The sequence below is a fragment of the Balaenoptera musculus genome, chromosome 2 (assembly GCF_009873245.2).
Source record: "Balaenoptera musculus isolate JJ_BM4_2016_0621 chromosome 2, mBalMus1.pri.v3, whole genome shotgun sequence".
Lineage (NCBI taxonomy): Eukaryota > Metazoa > Chordata > Mammalia > Artiodactyla > Balaenopteridae > Balaenoptera > Balaenoptera musculus.
The window spans coordinates 51,871,446-51,886,703 of record NC_045786.1 but is presented as its reverse complement, the minus strand read 5'-3'; the positions used below and the strand labels follow the sequence as shown (position 1 = coordinate 51,886,703).

Genomic DNA, 15,258 nt, shown 5'->3' with positions numbered 1-15,258 from the left:
AGAGGGGCCAGGCTCCGCCGCCGCCGGGGCCGCTTCATAACGCGCCGTGCGTGACGTGAGGCACTTCTGTTGCAATGGCGAGCTAAGCCGGAGGATGTGCTGCGGAGGCGCCGGCCACGAAGAGGACCGGGGCGGGCGCAGCGCCAGCGGAGCCGAGCCAGCTGGGGGACGAGGGCTGGGCGGGACGGGGGCCCGGACTCGGCTGCCACTGCTGTCGCCGTCGCGCTGGCCACTTGCCCCGGAGCGCGAGCGGGAGGAGCCGCCGCCGTCTCGCGCCCGAGCCGCCGCCGGCGCGCGCCGGGCATGGTCCCTTCTTAAAGGCACAGGCCGCGGCTGTGGGGGTGGGCGTGCGGAACAAAGCGCCGGCGCGGGGCCTGCGGGCGGCTCGAGGGCTGCGATGGGCACGGCGGGCCCGCGGCGGCCTCGGCGCTGCCCGGGCCGGGCCTCGAGGCGCTAGGGCGGGCTGGCCTCTGCGGGCGGGGGCGGCGGGCTGAGGGCGCGCGGAGCCTGCGGCGGCGGCGGCGGCGGCGGCGGCCCGGCGGGCGGAGCGGCGCGGGCATGGCAGTGCGCGGCCGGCGCGCCTGGCTCAGCGTGCTGCTCGGGCTCGTGCTGGGTTTCGTGCTGGCCTCGCGGCTCGTCCTGCCCCGCGCCTCCGAGTTGAAGCGAGCGGGCCCACGGCTCCGCGCCAGTCCCGAGGGCTGCCGACCTGGGCAGGCGGCCGCGGCTTCCCATGCCGGCGGGGCGCGCGGGGATGCGCGCGGGGAGCAGCTCTGGCCGCACGGCAGGGCCCAGGATGGCGGCCCGCACGACAGCAACTTTCTCTTCGTGGGAGTCATGACCGCCCAGAAATACCTGCAGACCCGCGCGGTGGCTGCCTACAGGTGAGCCCCTGGTCTCCGGGCACCGCCTCCTGCATCCAGCATCCCAGCGGACTGCCCAGCGGGTCCACCTGTGGCCCGTGGGATCGGGGTGCCCCGCGGGCGATGTCGGGCATTGGCAGCAGAGGTCAGAGGCGGGTTGGTGAGCGCAACGCTCAGAAGGAAGGACTTTGGGGTCAGACGGACCAGGGTGGCCCCTCTGGGTGTGGTCCTCACCCTGACTTTCTGCAAGGGACTTCATCTTTTCTTGTCCGAGTCCTCGCCTTTGTTAAATGAGCCCGAATGAACATTTCCCTCGTAAGGTTGTTGGGAAAACTTAGCACAGTTCTTGTGATAGTGATGGCAGTGGGGATTACTATTTGAGCCTTTGAAATCTTCACCTTTAGCTTTGTAGAACTAGAGCCGATGTTAAATTAATCTAGTTAGAGTCCTTCCACTTGTAGGTTTCACTGTTGGAATCATTTCGGTAAATGGAAGCGGGTACCCATTGCACTCTCAACCCCACCAGTCTGTTGAATAATTGGAAAGAGAACCTTTGGGAAAAGCAGTTACTGGCCCATGGTAGATTTGGTGTTAACTAGCCCAGTTGAGTGATGTGTGTGTTATCCGGTATCTGGGCTCTGGTTGGCCATATGAGTCAGAAAAGTGGCTGGAATCACGTTCAGGATTAACAAAGGGATTAGCCAAAGTAATCTTTAGAAGCGAGAAAAAGAGATGATTTTGGAATGGCAGATTTGTATTGGAATGAACTTGAGGTAGAAGAGGGATGTAGATTCAATAAAGGGATTTAATGGAAACCTTATATGTGTGAAGTACAGAAATGCTTACTCTACAGATAAGATTTGGGATTCATCCAGCCACAGAGCAAACCAATGCGCGGGAGGTCATCTGGGAATGGACTCTTAGAGCAGTCATTGCTGAGCAAGGCCAAGCTGGTTGCTGTTGGTTCTTAATTTATAACCAATATCTTCTTTATAACTTCAGCTTTTAACTCTAGTTCTGGTCTAAATTTTCGGGCATTAGATGTTGTGAGGGGAAAAGCATATATGGATCTCCCTTCCTTTAAGGGGGGAAGTAAAGGACTGAAAAGGAAGATGAAAGAGCAGTAGAGAATGTCTGCCCTTTCAGTGCATTGATTCCTCATTCCTGTGTGTTTCCATTAGGATCTTGTTTAAGTTCAGAGCCCAGGTTCTGCCAGCGAGGGTCCTGAGTGCCTGAAAAGGTTAGAAAAGGTAGCATAAATTTGACTAAGATCGTGATTTGGGAACCCGCAGATCAAGGTTTTCTCCCAGATCTATCATGAATTACCTGGAATTTTATACGAATTGTGTTTTTTGTTGGTTTTTTTGCATTGAAGTATAGTTGTTTTACAGTGTTTCAGGTGTACATGTGCTTTTTGAAAAAAGAAATCTCTACATCAGAAAATGAGGATGAGCTGTTGACAGCATGATTTTGAAAGTAAATCTACATGACTCCAGTTTGGTGACAAGTCCTTTGAAATCACAACTTTGGGACAGTTACCAAAGTAGTTTGTTCAGATAGTAAACGGTGTGATTCCCTGCCCCCCAAACAAATACATGTTCATAGATACCAAATCAATATATACAGACTAGTAGGGGTCCTGGTACACCAGCAATACTCAGAAAATGTATGGCAAACTGGACTTACTATTTAACACCTGGGGATGATCTTTTCCCAAAGCCCATGCTTGAGGCTCTACTCTTGGCCTCCTTTCCAAATCTCCTACCTCATCTTTTTTGGAGGTAGGATTTTATCTCATTGTTTATTTTCTTTAAGGCAGTTAGGGAAAAGTAGAAACACAATTTGCCCTCTGACCCTTCTTTGTGGCAACTCTGCCTTTTTGATAAAACCCTTACCAGGAAATGGTGTATACTATTTAGTAATTCTGTCAGCTTTCCTGCATACCTTTTCCTGTATCTCTCTGATCTTAAGGAGTCATATTAGTTGGAGCCTGGGGGTGGACCTGCTTTGCTGGTTAAGGTCCTCTGCTTCTCAGCCTGTCAACCCTGTGTTTAGACTGGCTGCAGGGATGGCACAAGACAATTTTAGACTTCAGGAACTTTTGGGGAAGGCCAGAATTGGGATGGAGGTTATAGGATGTAACTTATGATTATGGCTTCGCTGTGCTTTGCAGCCTGGGCCAAAAAGTCCACACTCAGCTCTTAAATTGGTAATTTCATGCAGTATACAAGTTGGCTTGAATCTTCTAGCACAAGGTAGATCTCTAGTTTGGCACTGAGTTTTACATCTCCCCTGAAAGGCAAATTCATTCTTTAGCTTAGAAAAAAACCTCAGTGTTTTTTGTTTTTGTTTATTAAAGTTAAATTATTGTTTGGCTTGTGGGTTGAAGGGGATGGCAGTGTTTTTAGTAAGATGGTACTATGATGTACTTTTATGCTAGGATATTGAAAATGTCAGAATTCAGATCTAGGGACTAGAAACTGTCTGAGATCCAGAAAGGAGCTAAAGCCTTCGAAAAATTCAAGGAGATACACTTGTCTGCACTAAAGTTGGTGCACTTTAATGATCGAAGAGCCCCATCATTACTGACTTTTACTTTTTAGACCTGCCATATGCTTACAGTGGGGGAGAGGGATCACCAAGAGATGTTAGCAGCGCAGTGACAGCTGAAAGCAGGCAAGAAACAGATTTTAACAAGCAGGCAAAACAAAACTCAAAGTGTAGCCCATCAGAGACAGGCCAAGGGTAACTCCCTCATAGGCACTGAGCAGATACCATAGCTGTTAAATTGACAGGAGTGATCCTGGTTCATCAGAATGTTCCCATACACTTAGGGTTTGTCCCTTTGTTCAGCAAATACATGCATGGCCCCTTGGGTCTGGACTCTGAGTGTTGGGGAACACAAGAGTGAAGATGCTTGTTCTCATGGAGCTTCTGCTCTAGTGGGAGGGACAGACACTAAAAAGAGGGTTTCAGCTAGTGATGGGTGCTGTGAAGAAAACAGAGCAGGGTAAGGGCAGGGTGGGGTGGTGTCTCTCTCAGTTAGGTTGTTGGGGAAGGCCTCCGAGAGTGTGGTGTTTGGGCCAAGATCTGATAATGAGGAGCCTTTGTGGGAATGTCATTGATGAGCGTGCTAGGCAGAGGGAAGAGTTGGTAAATTACAAGGCAGGAACCAGTTTGGAAAGGAACTTGAAGAAGGTCAATAAAAAGAGGATGAGGCCGATAGTGTCTGGTCTTATGGAATTTTACTCTAAGTGAATTAGAAATGCTTTGGAGGATTTAGATGGGAAAGGGAGGGCTTGCATTATATTCTGAAAAGTTAATTCTTGCTATTGTGTGGAGAATAGATTGTAGGGGAGTAAGGAGATGTTAGGAGATGGTCCAGGTGGAGATGAGCATGGTTGGGACTAGAGTGGTATTAATGGGGATGGAGAGAAGAGGATGGTTCCAGGATATATGCTGGAGCCAGAGTTGAAGATGTGTTCACAGAATGCTTGTGAGGGTTGAGGCAGAGAGGAATCAAGGATGACTTCTAGGATTTTGCCTTGAAAGAAAGGGTGGGTGTTGGTGTCATTTACTGAGATGGGAAAAACTAGAGGAGGAATAGATTTAGGGGGAAAGAGGTAAGTCAGCAGAGATCTGGTTTTGCACAGGAACAGGTGGATGTATCCTTAGCTTTATAAATGCAATGAATTTTAAAAAGAATTGAGAAAAGATTTATATCTGAAGTGATTACAGTGTGGGAGCTCTGAGATTGTCTTAAACTAAAATTCCCTTAGGGTTCTGGGTAGGGTGGTGTTCTACAAATAAACATATAAGATTTTTTTTTTTTTTAACTCATCCACAAAGTATTTGTGTTCTAGGTAATTTCACTTTAAAATGGTACAGTGATTCCTTCAAAGTTATTATGCTGGTTAATGACAAGTTCATCACAATCCCTGGCTGGGTTCCTTGTGTCTTTTGTTATTAGCTGCAATTTGTATTTTTTCCATATTTTTTCTTTTTTCTTAGTTACATCGTTTGATATACAGAAGTTAGATGTCCATGTAGTTCAGTCTTTTCCTTTCTGGTTTTAGGGTTGTTCTCCCCATAAGCTCAGATAGTTTATTGCCCTGGAGAAGTTTTTTTTTTTAAGTAACATGTTTCTGATTCTAGAAGGGGTACAAATCACCTCAACCTCATTTTTACCCCAAATGATACATTGTCTCAGCACCATCTGTTGAATAAGCTCCCATTTCCCTACCAATTTGAAATGCCATCTTCATCATACTCAAAATTCCTGGGTATGTTTTTGGACCTGCTCTTTTGTTTCATTGATCTTTCTGTCTTTTCTTGTGCCAGTACTACCTGTTGAAGTTATTGGAGGTTGAATAATATTTTAATATCCGGTACACAAGTTCTCCTTTGTTACTCTTCTGTTTCAAACATTTCTTGGCTATACTTACCTGTTCTTGCTAGGAGAGTTTTGGTGCTAGATTTTTTTTTTTAAATTAATGGTTTGATAAAAAAGAAAAAGCATTCATATTTAGCTCTTTAGTCCATTTTTGTGCCCAGAACACTAAGCTAATCCAACACCTTTTATTTATCTTGATTCTCGCTTCCCTTGCGCTGAAGACGGGAAACTGTTTTGTTCTTTCTCAGAAGAAAGAGGTGATGGTTCCCCTTCTTTGCCCCAGGAGTGATAAAGGGCGCTATTAAAGATTAGCATCAGTCTATAGGGAACTGTGGGAAGAAAATTTGAGAAACACTAGCTTTAGATATAGGAATCTTATTGCAAAATGTTGTTTTATCAGTTAATGGCCTCTTCCTAATGCTTTAAATGAAGGTAGACTGTTCCTTTTACCAACCTTAATGAGCAGATCTCAGAGTTCCTTCTTTCTTGAACTCAGTAAACCATGTTTATCTTGAACCAGTTTAGAGCAAGGCTTGCTTTCTCAGATAGAATTCAGGTTGGCAAAAAAATTACTGAAAGGCTTCTATAATCCAAATAATCAACCTGTAAGTGAACTTTTGGGGCACAACCCATTTCATGTTATAAATTACCTGTATAAGAAAACTGGTGAAAATTGTGGTCCTGAAAATGACTTTAGTATTATATGTCATGGTTCCAGATCCTGATGGTCTCAAACAGAGTATTCCAAGGATAGTTGTAGTTGTCAATAGAAGAGTATACATGATTGTGTTTTTATTGCATTGGCAATTTCACTTTTCCCCATCCATTAATTAAGCTGCAGTTTTTGAAAATAGATTAATAATTCCATTCCTGCAGAGTTCATCATCTAGGGAAGGAAACAAACAATACTATTGAGTGATAGGGCTCACAGGGTGCCTGGACTAATTACTGTGTGGGTACAGAAGAAAGAGGCCTACACTGACTTATGAAGGGGATCGAGGTGGGTCTCACTCACATTCTTACCCCTTTTCCCTTGCATAGTCTTGAAGGATGAGCAGGAGTTTTTGAGGCAGAGATGACAACAGGTTCCTGGAAATGTGGAATAGCAGGAAGTAGTGAAGGGATGATGAGAAAGGGCTGGGATCTGAGAGCTAGTAATTCCATTAGAAACTTTTCCAAAGGAATTTAAAGATGTGTTCAAGGATGTATGTTATGAAGTGGAAATTGCAAGTATCTTTGGTGTCCTGCATTAGGAGCTATGGACCATAATTGATTTCACTAATTTGTCCATACTGTGATCTACTTCTCTAACCTTAAAAAATGATGTGGCCACAACACTGTAAAGCAACTATACTCCAATATTAAAAAAAGAGAGAGAAAAAAAAAAGATGTGGCTGAAATGTGTTTATTGGAATGAAGGGAGGTTCATAACATATCCAAGTGAGAGTAGGTTTTAAAATTGTATGCCCAGTATGAGACCATTTTAAAAATCAAATGAAATAAATGTTTGTGTTTGTGTGACATAGAAAAGAAAATGTAAAAGAATATACATACCACGATGCTGAATGATTTTTCATATTGGCACTTTCTTGTATTTTTGAGTTTTTCTACAGTGAACGCTTTGTAATAAAGCTACATAACTACAGTTAAAAAAGAAAAAGGAGGTGACAGCTCTTGGGAGGAAATGTGAGTGAAGTTTTGAGCATGTTAAATTGTAAGTACCTGCAAGACTGCTGAGCATAGATGGCATGTTGGCCCTGGGTTCCCTGGGGTTTCAAGTCACGGTCATTCTTGTTTCAGTAAATGACAGTTACTCCTGCCCCAAAATGTAGGGTTAACACATGTATTTGGTTATTGTAACTGTATTTCCTCAGTTACTGTAACTTCACCCTTCCAGATGATACTTGGGAGAATCAGGTGACAGCGTTTTTAATGTGAGGATTTTTGTATATTCATATAAGTATTCAGTGCCTTCATCTATTATTGTCAGTGTCTTTTTGGCTTCTGGTTCTGGACAGAATTGGAGGAACAAGAAACTAAGTTACAGTGTAAAAGTAGTGAAACTGTTCGTCTCACCTTAATTCAGTGTCATTTCCTGAAGCGTTCAGGGCTGCTATATTTTTTCTGTAGTTGAGTACATTTTTCTGTGAATGATTAAAAATAAGGTGTAGACTGCTCTGATTTGATGTGAACTCTGGGCTTGCAAAACCCGAGAATTATTGAAAATGTAGATACTAATGCCATTAAAATGATTGTCTTGTAAATTGAACCTAGGTGCTGATTTTCTGTTAAACTTTGTTCTGTGTGTTTCCAACCTAATACCAGAAAATAATTGGGCAGGATTTAGAGTGGCAGAGGGACCCACACATGGAATGAGGGTTTCAGAAAGTAACGTTTGAATGAAGTCTTCTGGCCTTCGAAACCAGCCCAAACTCTGAAGGTGTCCTTGACAGGCAGGTCTCAGCCAGGCAGACAGAGTGGGAGGAGGTGGCTGAAGTGGGTGTAAGCCTTCTCTTATTATCTCTGACGACTGTTTTCTCAGCCTTAGCAGTAGAGGTGGGACTGCAGAACAAATGTGGGCAGACAGGTGTGGGGATGAACAAGCCAGTAGGCTGGCCAGTGGAGGTGTTGGAGTCAGACCCCACTTGCGTCCTGGTTTCCACATCTGTTAGCCTTGTGATCTCGGGCAAATTACTTTCCTGGCTCTGAGCCTCAGTCTTCTTATCTGTAAAATGTGGGTATCGGTGCCTCTCACACCTTGTGGAGTTGTCATAAGGTTGAGTCTGATGCCCTCAACACACTGCCCTGCACGCCATGACTCCTTTTGGGTGTTGGTGATTGGGAAGCTGCCTTGATGCCAGGGAACACCTCAACAGAGGAAGAAGACTGGCTTGCACAGGAGTTGGCTGTGTGGGTTCAGGGTGGTTTTATTGTTTACATTAAACAACACTGATTTTTTTTTTCTTAGAATTATATTTGAAAACTAATTTTGTTTATGCATGATTAAGAATTAGTTGTGTATTTACGCTTTTAAGTGTACAGCAGCAAAATATAAACTATCAGTGTATGCAAAGTAGCTCTCTAAGACTTGAAGCTTTGGAAATGGACCACAAGATCAGAATTTGCCTTCTGCCGCTAACGCTCCAAATTTTAATTCTTGTGTTTCAAAGAGAGCGTATTTGTGGTCTCTTTGTTGATGAGTATTTCTATTGTTTGCTGTGAACCTAGGCTCAAAGGGCAGGTTGCTCTTAGCTGTTAATACCTTGGAACTGCCTCCTGGGCTAGTGCCCAGGCCGTTGTTGAGGTGGGAAGCTGTAATCCACCCTCCAACATCTTTACTGGGGGAAGGGGGCAGGAAGGCTCTTTAATGCTTGCTTTTACGTTAAGTCTAGTTTTCAGGATTAATGGTAAGGAGTCTAATTTGATTTTTCCTTTAAAAATTTTTCCCAACATTTATGATCCCCGTTATATATTTCCCCACCTACTTCTAAAAAGAATTTGAGATTGCTCATATCATAAGGTCATATCCAGTGAGACAGTTAAAAATTTTAAAAGAGGAAGCCACATATCCGGAAACCACATACACGGAAGGGGGAACCTGCAGCTAAGTAACCTGACTGCAGTGCTCCTGAAGCTAATGGGCTGAATAAGGCTTGTATATCCTGCCGGGGGCATTCCTTCAGTTCCAGGAAAGGCCTTGAGTCCTCACTGGGTAGACTGTCTGGGAAGACCTCAGTTCTCCCAGGCCCGTGGCTGCTCTGACTGGCAGTATAGAACTGTCCTGCGTGTACTTTTTTGGGAGGATGAGCTAAGATTACTGCTCCATCACATGGTGCCTCCTATAAGGGTACTCAATACATTTGCTCCGTTTCTCTACCACAGATGCAGGGGAGAAACTTCCCTGAGGTCTTAGTATCTGGAATCATTATGTCACTTAACCCTGAACAGTGAGACACAGTCTTGTGACTTCTCTTGGTTGTCTGCTGGAAGGCTTATAACTGAATTTGGCCCTGTGTTAACAGACATAGAGGCCACGTGACAACAGATAGGTTTCCCCCCCCGCCCCCCGTCCCCCAGCTCACTGGCTCTGCCTGGCCGTGGGTGTAGAGGTGGGTGGGCAGCCCCTACCCTGATTTTGCCCTCCCTGCTACAGGCACCACCTTCATGCCTTGCTCCAACTTTCCAACTTTTGTTTTTCTTTCGCTTAATTTTCTTGTTTATTCTTTTCATCCTGTGTGCATTTTGGTTAAGTTGTCTTAAATCCTTTCTGTAATAGGGAATAATATAAATGTATACATTTAATTTCTGTTATCTATCAGTTCTGCAGGGGAAAACTATATTCTCCCTTCCTTCCTTGACTACAAATTCTGAGGTGATTTGATCATATGAGTCTTTTCAAACTTAACCACTGTAACCATCAGACCACGTATGTAATAGTGATTTGAGGGGACTCACAGAAAATCTCCCCTTCTTATTTATAAAGCTTATTGTAACTATTAAAGTTTAGAAAATGTGAAAGAAAGTACTCAATCTTACTCCATTTTTCTTTTAGTTTTTTCCATTGATTAGAGTAAAAAAAATATTTTTATTACACAAGTAAAATTATCTGTTAAATATTTTTATTTCTTTGGATGGTTTTTAGTTTAAACCTTTCTCCTGGATTTAAAAATTTTTTTTTCCCTAACTCTATTTGTTGTAGAAAACATGAAGAAAAGTAAATCCCTTCTGATCCTCTATCCAAAAATAACCATAGTAAACACTTTGGTGTAGAGTTGTACTTTATTTTATTTTGTATGTGTACTTTTGTTCCCTTATTAATCCATATCACAAGTATTCTATTGTCTGCTTTTAAAATTTACCTGTATATTATGAATGTGTACCCAGGACAACAGTCATGCTGTAGATGTGGTTTCGTACAGAAATGTATTTTATGTAGTTTTTCTTAAAATGACATGAATAGAAATGGAGACTGTTACTAAATCCTAACTCAGCAAAGGCAATCCTCAGCGAAGCTCATGTCCAGCTGCATGACTTAACTGTGATTTAGCTTGGTATAGGGTCAGTGTTTAGAAGCCTGGAGGAAAGGAAGGTTATTAGCTTGGCACTCTCAGATTTCAGTTGTTTTATCTGTGCTTTAGCAAGAGTTGGTTATCAGTCCATTGAAAAGTGAGCTTTCCGGCAGGGGCCCTTGCAAATGTTCTGTGGTTTCAATTAAGTGAGAGCTCTTTGCTCCCAGTTACAAACGTGTTGATGGCAAAGTTGACATTTGCTTATGAAAATTAAGGAGGCTGACCTGTTCTGTCTCAGAAGGGGGGCCAGTTTGCTTCTTCAGTACCAGTTCCCTCATTTCTTTGAAATTATTGATGTCCTCCCCCTGGCTTCCCCAGGGTGGTGAATCATGATTTATGTTCCAGAACTGTTTATGGAGCTATTTAAGCTAAAGGTACCCTAAGTAAAAAGATCATAATTTGTCAAGATTGAAGGATTTACAAAAGCTCCATATTAAGAGACTTCCCTCAAATCAGCAGTCATTTAAGAACAGAAAAAGGCAACATGAGGTTTTTCCTTGGGTTACCTGAAAAGGAAAAGATAATAATCAGTGGAGTTACCTTAAAATTGTAGAGAGGATTTTAAAGATGGTTTGAGGTTAGATTGTCTGTTTTTAAAATTAACTGGTTGCTCTTCCTGGACAAATTACACCATTTCAAGTTATAGTTCAAGTATTAATCACATCACTGATGGTTGTACTGCTAGTGCTTCCATCGCTATATTCTATCTGGGGTGGCACATAGGAAGCAGAGCCAGACAAAATGAATTTTGATCCTCAGTCTAATATGAAAGATTCTGGTGTTTTAAGTGAGAACACTTTTAAAGTTTAAAGTCTTTTTAGACTTCTACCCTGAAATTGTCTTGAGATTGATAGTATGATAGAACTCTGTTAATATAGCTTGAGTGTCAGGTTTTTAGCCAGAAATAAGAGAAGCAGCATTCTTCACAATGCCTTCACTCTGGTGTGTAATCTTGAGACTGACTATTCCAAGTTCAGCCCACACTTTCCTGTCTCCCTCATTTTTCTTTCAGTACCTTATTTTATTTGCAAACTCTTGTCTTCCCTAATAAGTCACACTTATGTAATGCTTACCTCATGCCAGGCTGACTTCTAAGCACTTTTAGATGTAATAATCCATTTAACCCTCACCACAACCCTATAAGGCAGGTACTATTATTATCCCCAGTTTACAGATAAGGAAAGTGAGTCACAGAGTAACTTGCCCAAAGTGAAGCCAGGATTTTCACCCCAATAGCCTGATTCCAGAGTCCATGCTCTTAACCATCACACACTGTATTGTGTGTCAAGAACAGGTTTTTCCTCTGAATGTAAGCATTGTCTTACCGACCCCGTATTCCAAATAACCCCATGATGCTTTAGGATTTTAATGGCTTCTGGAGTTGACTTACTTTAGTACTACTTTGAATGTGGTATGTATTATTAATCACAGAAGCAGTTGGGTAGAAGCTAAAGCTAAGTTGATTTTATTCACTACCTTTTTAAAATCAGTTGTAAGATACTACAGACTATTTTGTTTACAATTATTTCAGAAGTACCATGAACGGTAGTATACTTCAACTCCAGCATGTCTGTGGATTTTACCTCTTAATAATTATATTCTGGTTGTGTTTTGATTAAGTTGCTTTCTTTCTGCACGTAGGAATGTTAGTGTGCCTCACCTGGAAATTTCTCAAAGATAAGAGACAACTGGTTTCTTGCCCTTTTGCGTGCGCACGCTCATATATATGCACGGCATCTTTAAGTCCCTTATTTCACACGAGTGAGCAGTATTTATTGAACTCTATTACATGCCAAGGACTGAAATTATTTATGTTTTTGAAGAATTGTTCTGCCAAACAAAAATCATTTCTACATGAAGGGAGGAATAAGGGGCTTCTTGACTTGGATGGGGGATCTTCTTGGTATAACTTCGTTATCACTGACTTCCCCAGACTGGGAAATTGTCTCCCTCCTGATGATGGTGCTATGTCAGAAGAGTGCATTTAAGTTATATTTTATGTAGGTTGGGGTTCATTCCCATTTTAAAATGGACTTTTCTCTTTACAGGAGGGGTTGATTTCTCTTTAAATTAATTGCCTCGTTCCTACTATGTTTACATCCTTTTTTTCAGGAGCAAATCCTTTGTAAAAATGAAGTACAGTACCTGGTATAGCATCTGTAGTCCCATCAGGTTTCATTATGCCGAATTCTTTGTTAAGGGTTCTGTAAATGGCATAAGACATGTAGGTCCATTTAAAATCCATAGGCATTAAGGAAAAAAAAATTACAACTACTGTATTACATCCATTCTAAGATGCACTTTTTTTTTTCACATTTTAACATCTCTGAAGTGAGGATGCATTTTACAGTTGCTCTCATCATGTGATTATGATTGGCTATACAGGCATACCTCGGAGATACTGTGGAAGTTCCAGAGTGCTGCAATAAAGCAAATATCCCAATAAAGCGAGTCACAATTTTTTTTTTGGCTTCCCAGTGTATATTAAAATTATGTTTATGCTTAACAGACTGTGGTCTGTTAAGGTGCAATAGCATTATGTTTAAAAAGCAATGTACATATGTTAATTTTAAAATACTTTATTTCTAGACCTTTCTCACCTTCTGAGATGGCCCACATTCTGTCTGTGGAGTGTGTTTCTCTCTAAATAAATTCACTTCCTACCTATCACTTTGTCTCTCACTGAATTCTTTCCGCGATGAGACGTCAAGAACCTGAGTTTCATTAAGTCCTGAAACCAGGAAAAAGCTGAGAAGCAGACCTGGGACCCGGGATTGCTCAGACCACCTTAAATCAGCCTCACGACCCCAGCTACTCTGGAAATTCCTTTCTCCGTGGTGGTTGGCTGGGTGCAGCAGCCAATCTGCCTGTGGCGCTCCCACATGGGTCCGTGAGGTCACAGTGAGCACTGGCCAATGGGGATCAAGGAACCGGCAACCAATGGCAGAAGGTGCTAGGATCTGCTGGGCCAATGGGAAGGCAGCGAGGCGCTCCCGGCTGGGTATGGAGAACGTGGCTCCTGCTCCCTAAGAGAAGCTGAGACCTTCGTGGTCACCTGATCCTGGCGGGTTGGGGGGGCTCCGGCTCGGTTAGTATCCAGAGAACAGGGAAAAGCGAGCCACCAAAAAAAAAAAGAAAAAAAAAAGTTTATTTCTAAAAATACTAACCATTATCTGAGCCTACAGAGCCTACCATCAGCCTCTTTTTGCAGTAGGAACATCAAAGATCACCATAACAGACATAGTAGTAATGAAAAGTTTGAAATATTGTGAGAGTTAAAATTGTGACAGAGACATGAAGTGAGCAAATGCTGTTGGAAAAATGGCGCCGATAGACTTGCTCCTGCAGTGGCTTCCTGCTGCTTTAAAGCATAAAGGCCCACATCTCTGGAGGGTTGCTAGGCCTTGCAGTTTTCCCCCATCAAGACAGCCCCCCCCCCACACACACACTCTGGGTCTGCTTCTCATCCTTGATGTCACCAGCCTCAGGGAAGCATTCCCCGCTCCGTGTGTGGTTGGTGTCCTTTGTTTGCTCACCTTTCTTGGATAAATGTACGTCTGGCCTCATGTCGACTCCACATCAGCTGCAGGGTCTGTGTTTTGCTCACCGCTGCATCCCCGTGGCCTGATGCATACTTGGCACTTGATGAGCATTCCAAGAAAATGTGTTGAATGAACAATTTTTTTTTTTTTTGAATTTTTTGTTTTAGAGGGCGGAGGAGTTTGTAGGTAGGGAGTTGGTAGTATCAGAGAATTAACCTGAATATCTAGACTTGGTGCCTTGGCAATTTGGTTTTCAGCCATAGCTAAAACATAGTTATCCGGGAAATATTTTAATACTTCATCATTCTTTTTCATTGGGATTCTTTTGAAAATGAGTTAGGACTTTGCAATATCCGGTAGTGTGGGCTTCCGTTAAGGGGAAGCTTTTTATCATCCTTTTGAATGTACATTCAAAGTGATTCAACATGAATCAAGATATGGGAATTTATGGAAATGGGAAGCCTGGAATAAACTGTTCCCTCACTGATGTTTATTTTAATTCCAGGACATGGTCCAAGACAATTCCTGGGAAAGTCGAATTCTTCTCTAGTGAGGGTTCAGACACATCGATCCCAATTCCAATAGTGCCACTACGGGGAGTGGACGACTCCTACCCACCCCAGAAGAAGTCTTTTATGATGCTCAAGTACATGCATGACCACTACTTGGACAAGTATGAATGGTTTATGAGAGCAGACGATGATGTTTACATCAAAGGAGACCGTCTGGAGAATTTTCTGAGGAGTTTGAATAGTAGTGAACCCCTCTTTCTTGGGCAGACAGGACTGGGCACCACGGAAGAAATGGGGAAACTTGCTCTGGAACCTGGTGAGAACTTCTGCATGGGGGGCCCTGGTGTGATCATGAGCCGGGAAGTTCTCCGGAGAATGGTACCACACATCGGCAAGTGCCTCCGGGAGATGTACACAACCCACGAGGATGTTGAGGTGGGAAGGTGTGTCCGGAGGTTTGCAGGGGTGCAGTGCGTCTGGTCTTATGAGGTAAGAACAGAAGAAAATCTGTTGATTTTGTTACTAGTTCTGGACCAGTCATAGGAAACTATTAGTGATAATGTCCTCTTTAAGGCTTAAAAATTCATATTAAGTTATACATTTTTACCTTAGTTCTTTTAATTTGAATTCTCTCTTATTACTTTTTCTCTTGGTTTTTAGAACATACCTGATGTACTTTTGTCCTAAAATCTTAGTTAATAATGGCATTTGGGACCCAAAGAAAAGGGTTAATACAGGTCACAGTGATACTTTCATGATTTTCCAGAAGATTTATCTAATCTGACTTCTGATTTTGCAGATGTGATTATAAGAGTGTTGTCCCTTTTCTCCCAAAGGTCTGACTTCTCTCATCAGGTCACGTTGACCGACACAGTTTAGAAA

General features: G+C 42.9%; 1 protein-coding gene across 1 annotated transcript in view; it reads left to right on the top strand.

The window, feature by feature from the left end:
* Positions 1-490: 490 nt before the first annotated feature.
* Positions 491-15,258, top strand: part of CHSY1 (chondroitin sulfate synthase 1) — a 75,010-nt gene continuing 60,242 nt past the window's right edge. The window contains exons 1-2 of the mRNA XM_036844226.1: positions 491-881; positions 14,370-14,865. Of these exons, the coding sequence (XP_036700121.1) occupies positions 559-881; positions 14,370-14,865 (819 nt within the window). The 5' untranslated portion in view covers positions 491-558. The remainder of the gene's footprint in view (positions 882-14,369; positions 14,866-15,258) is intronic.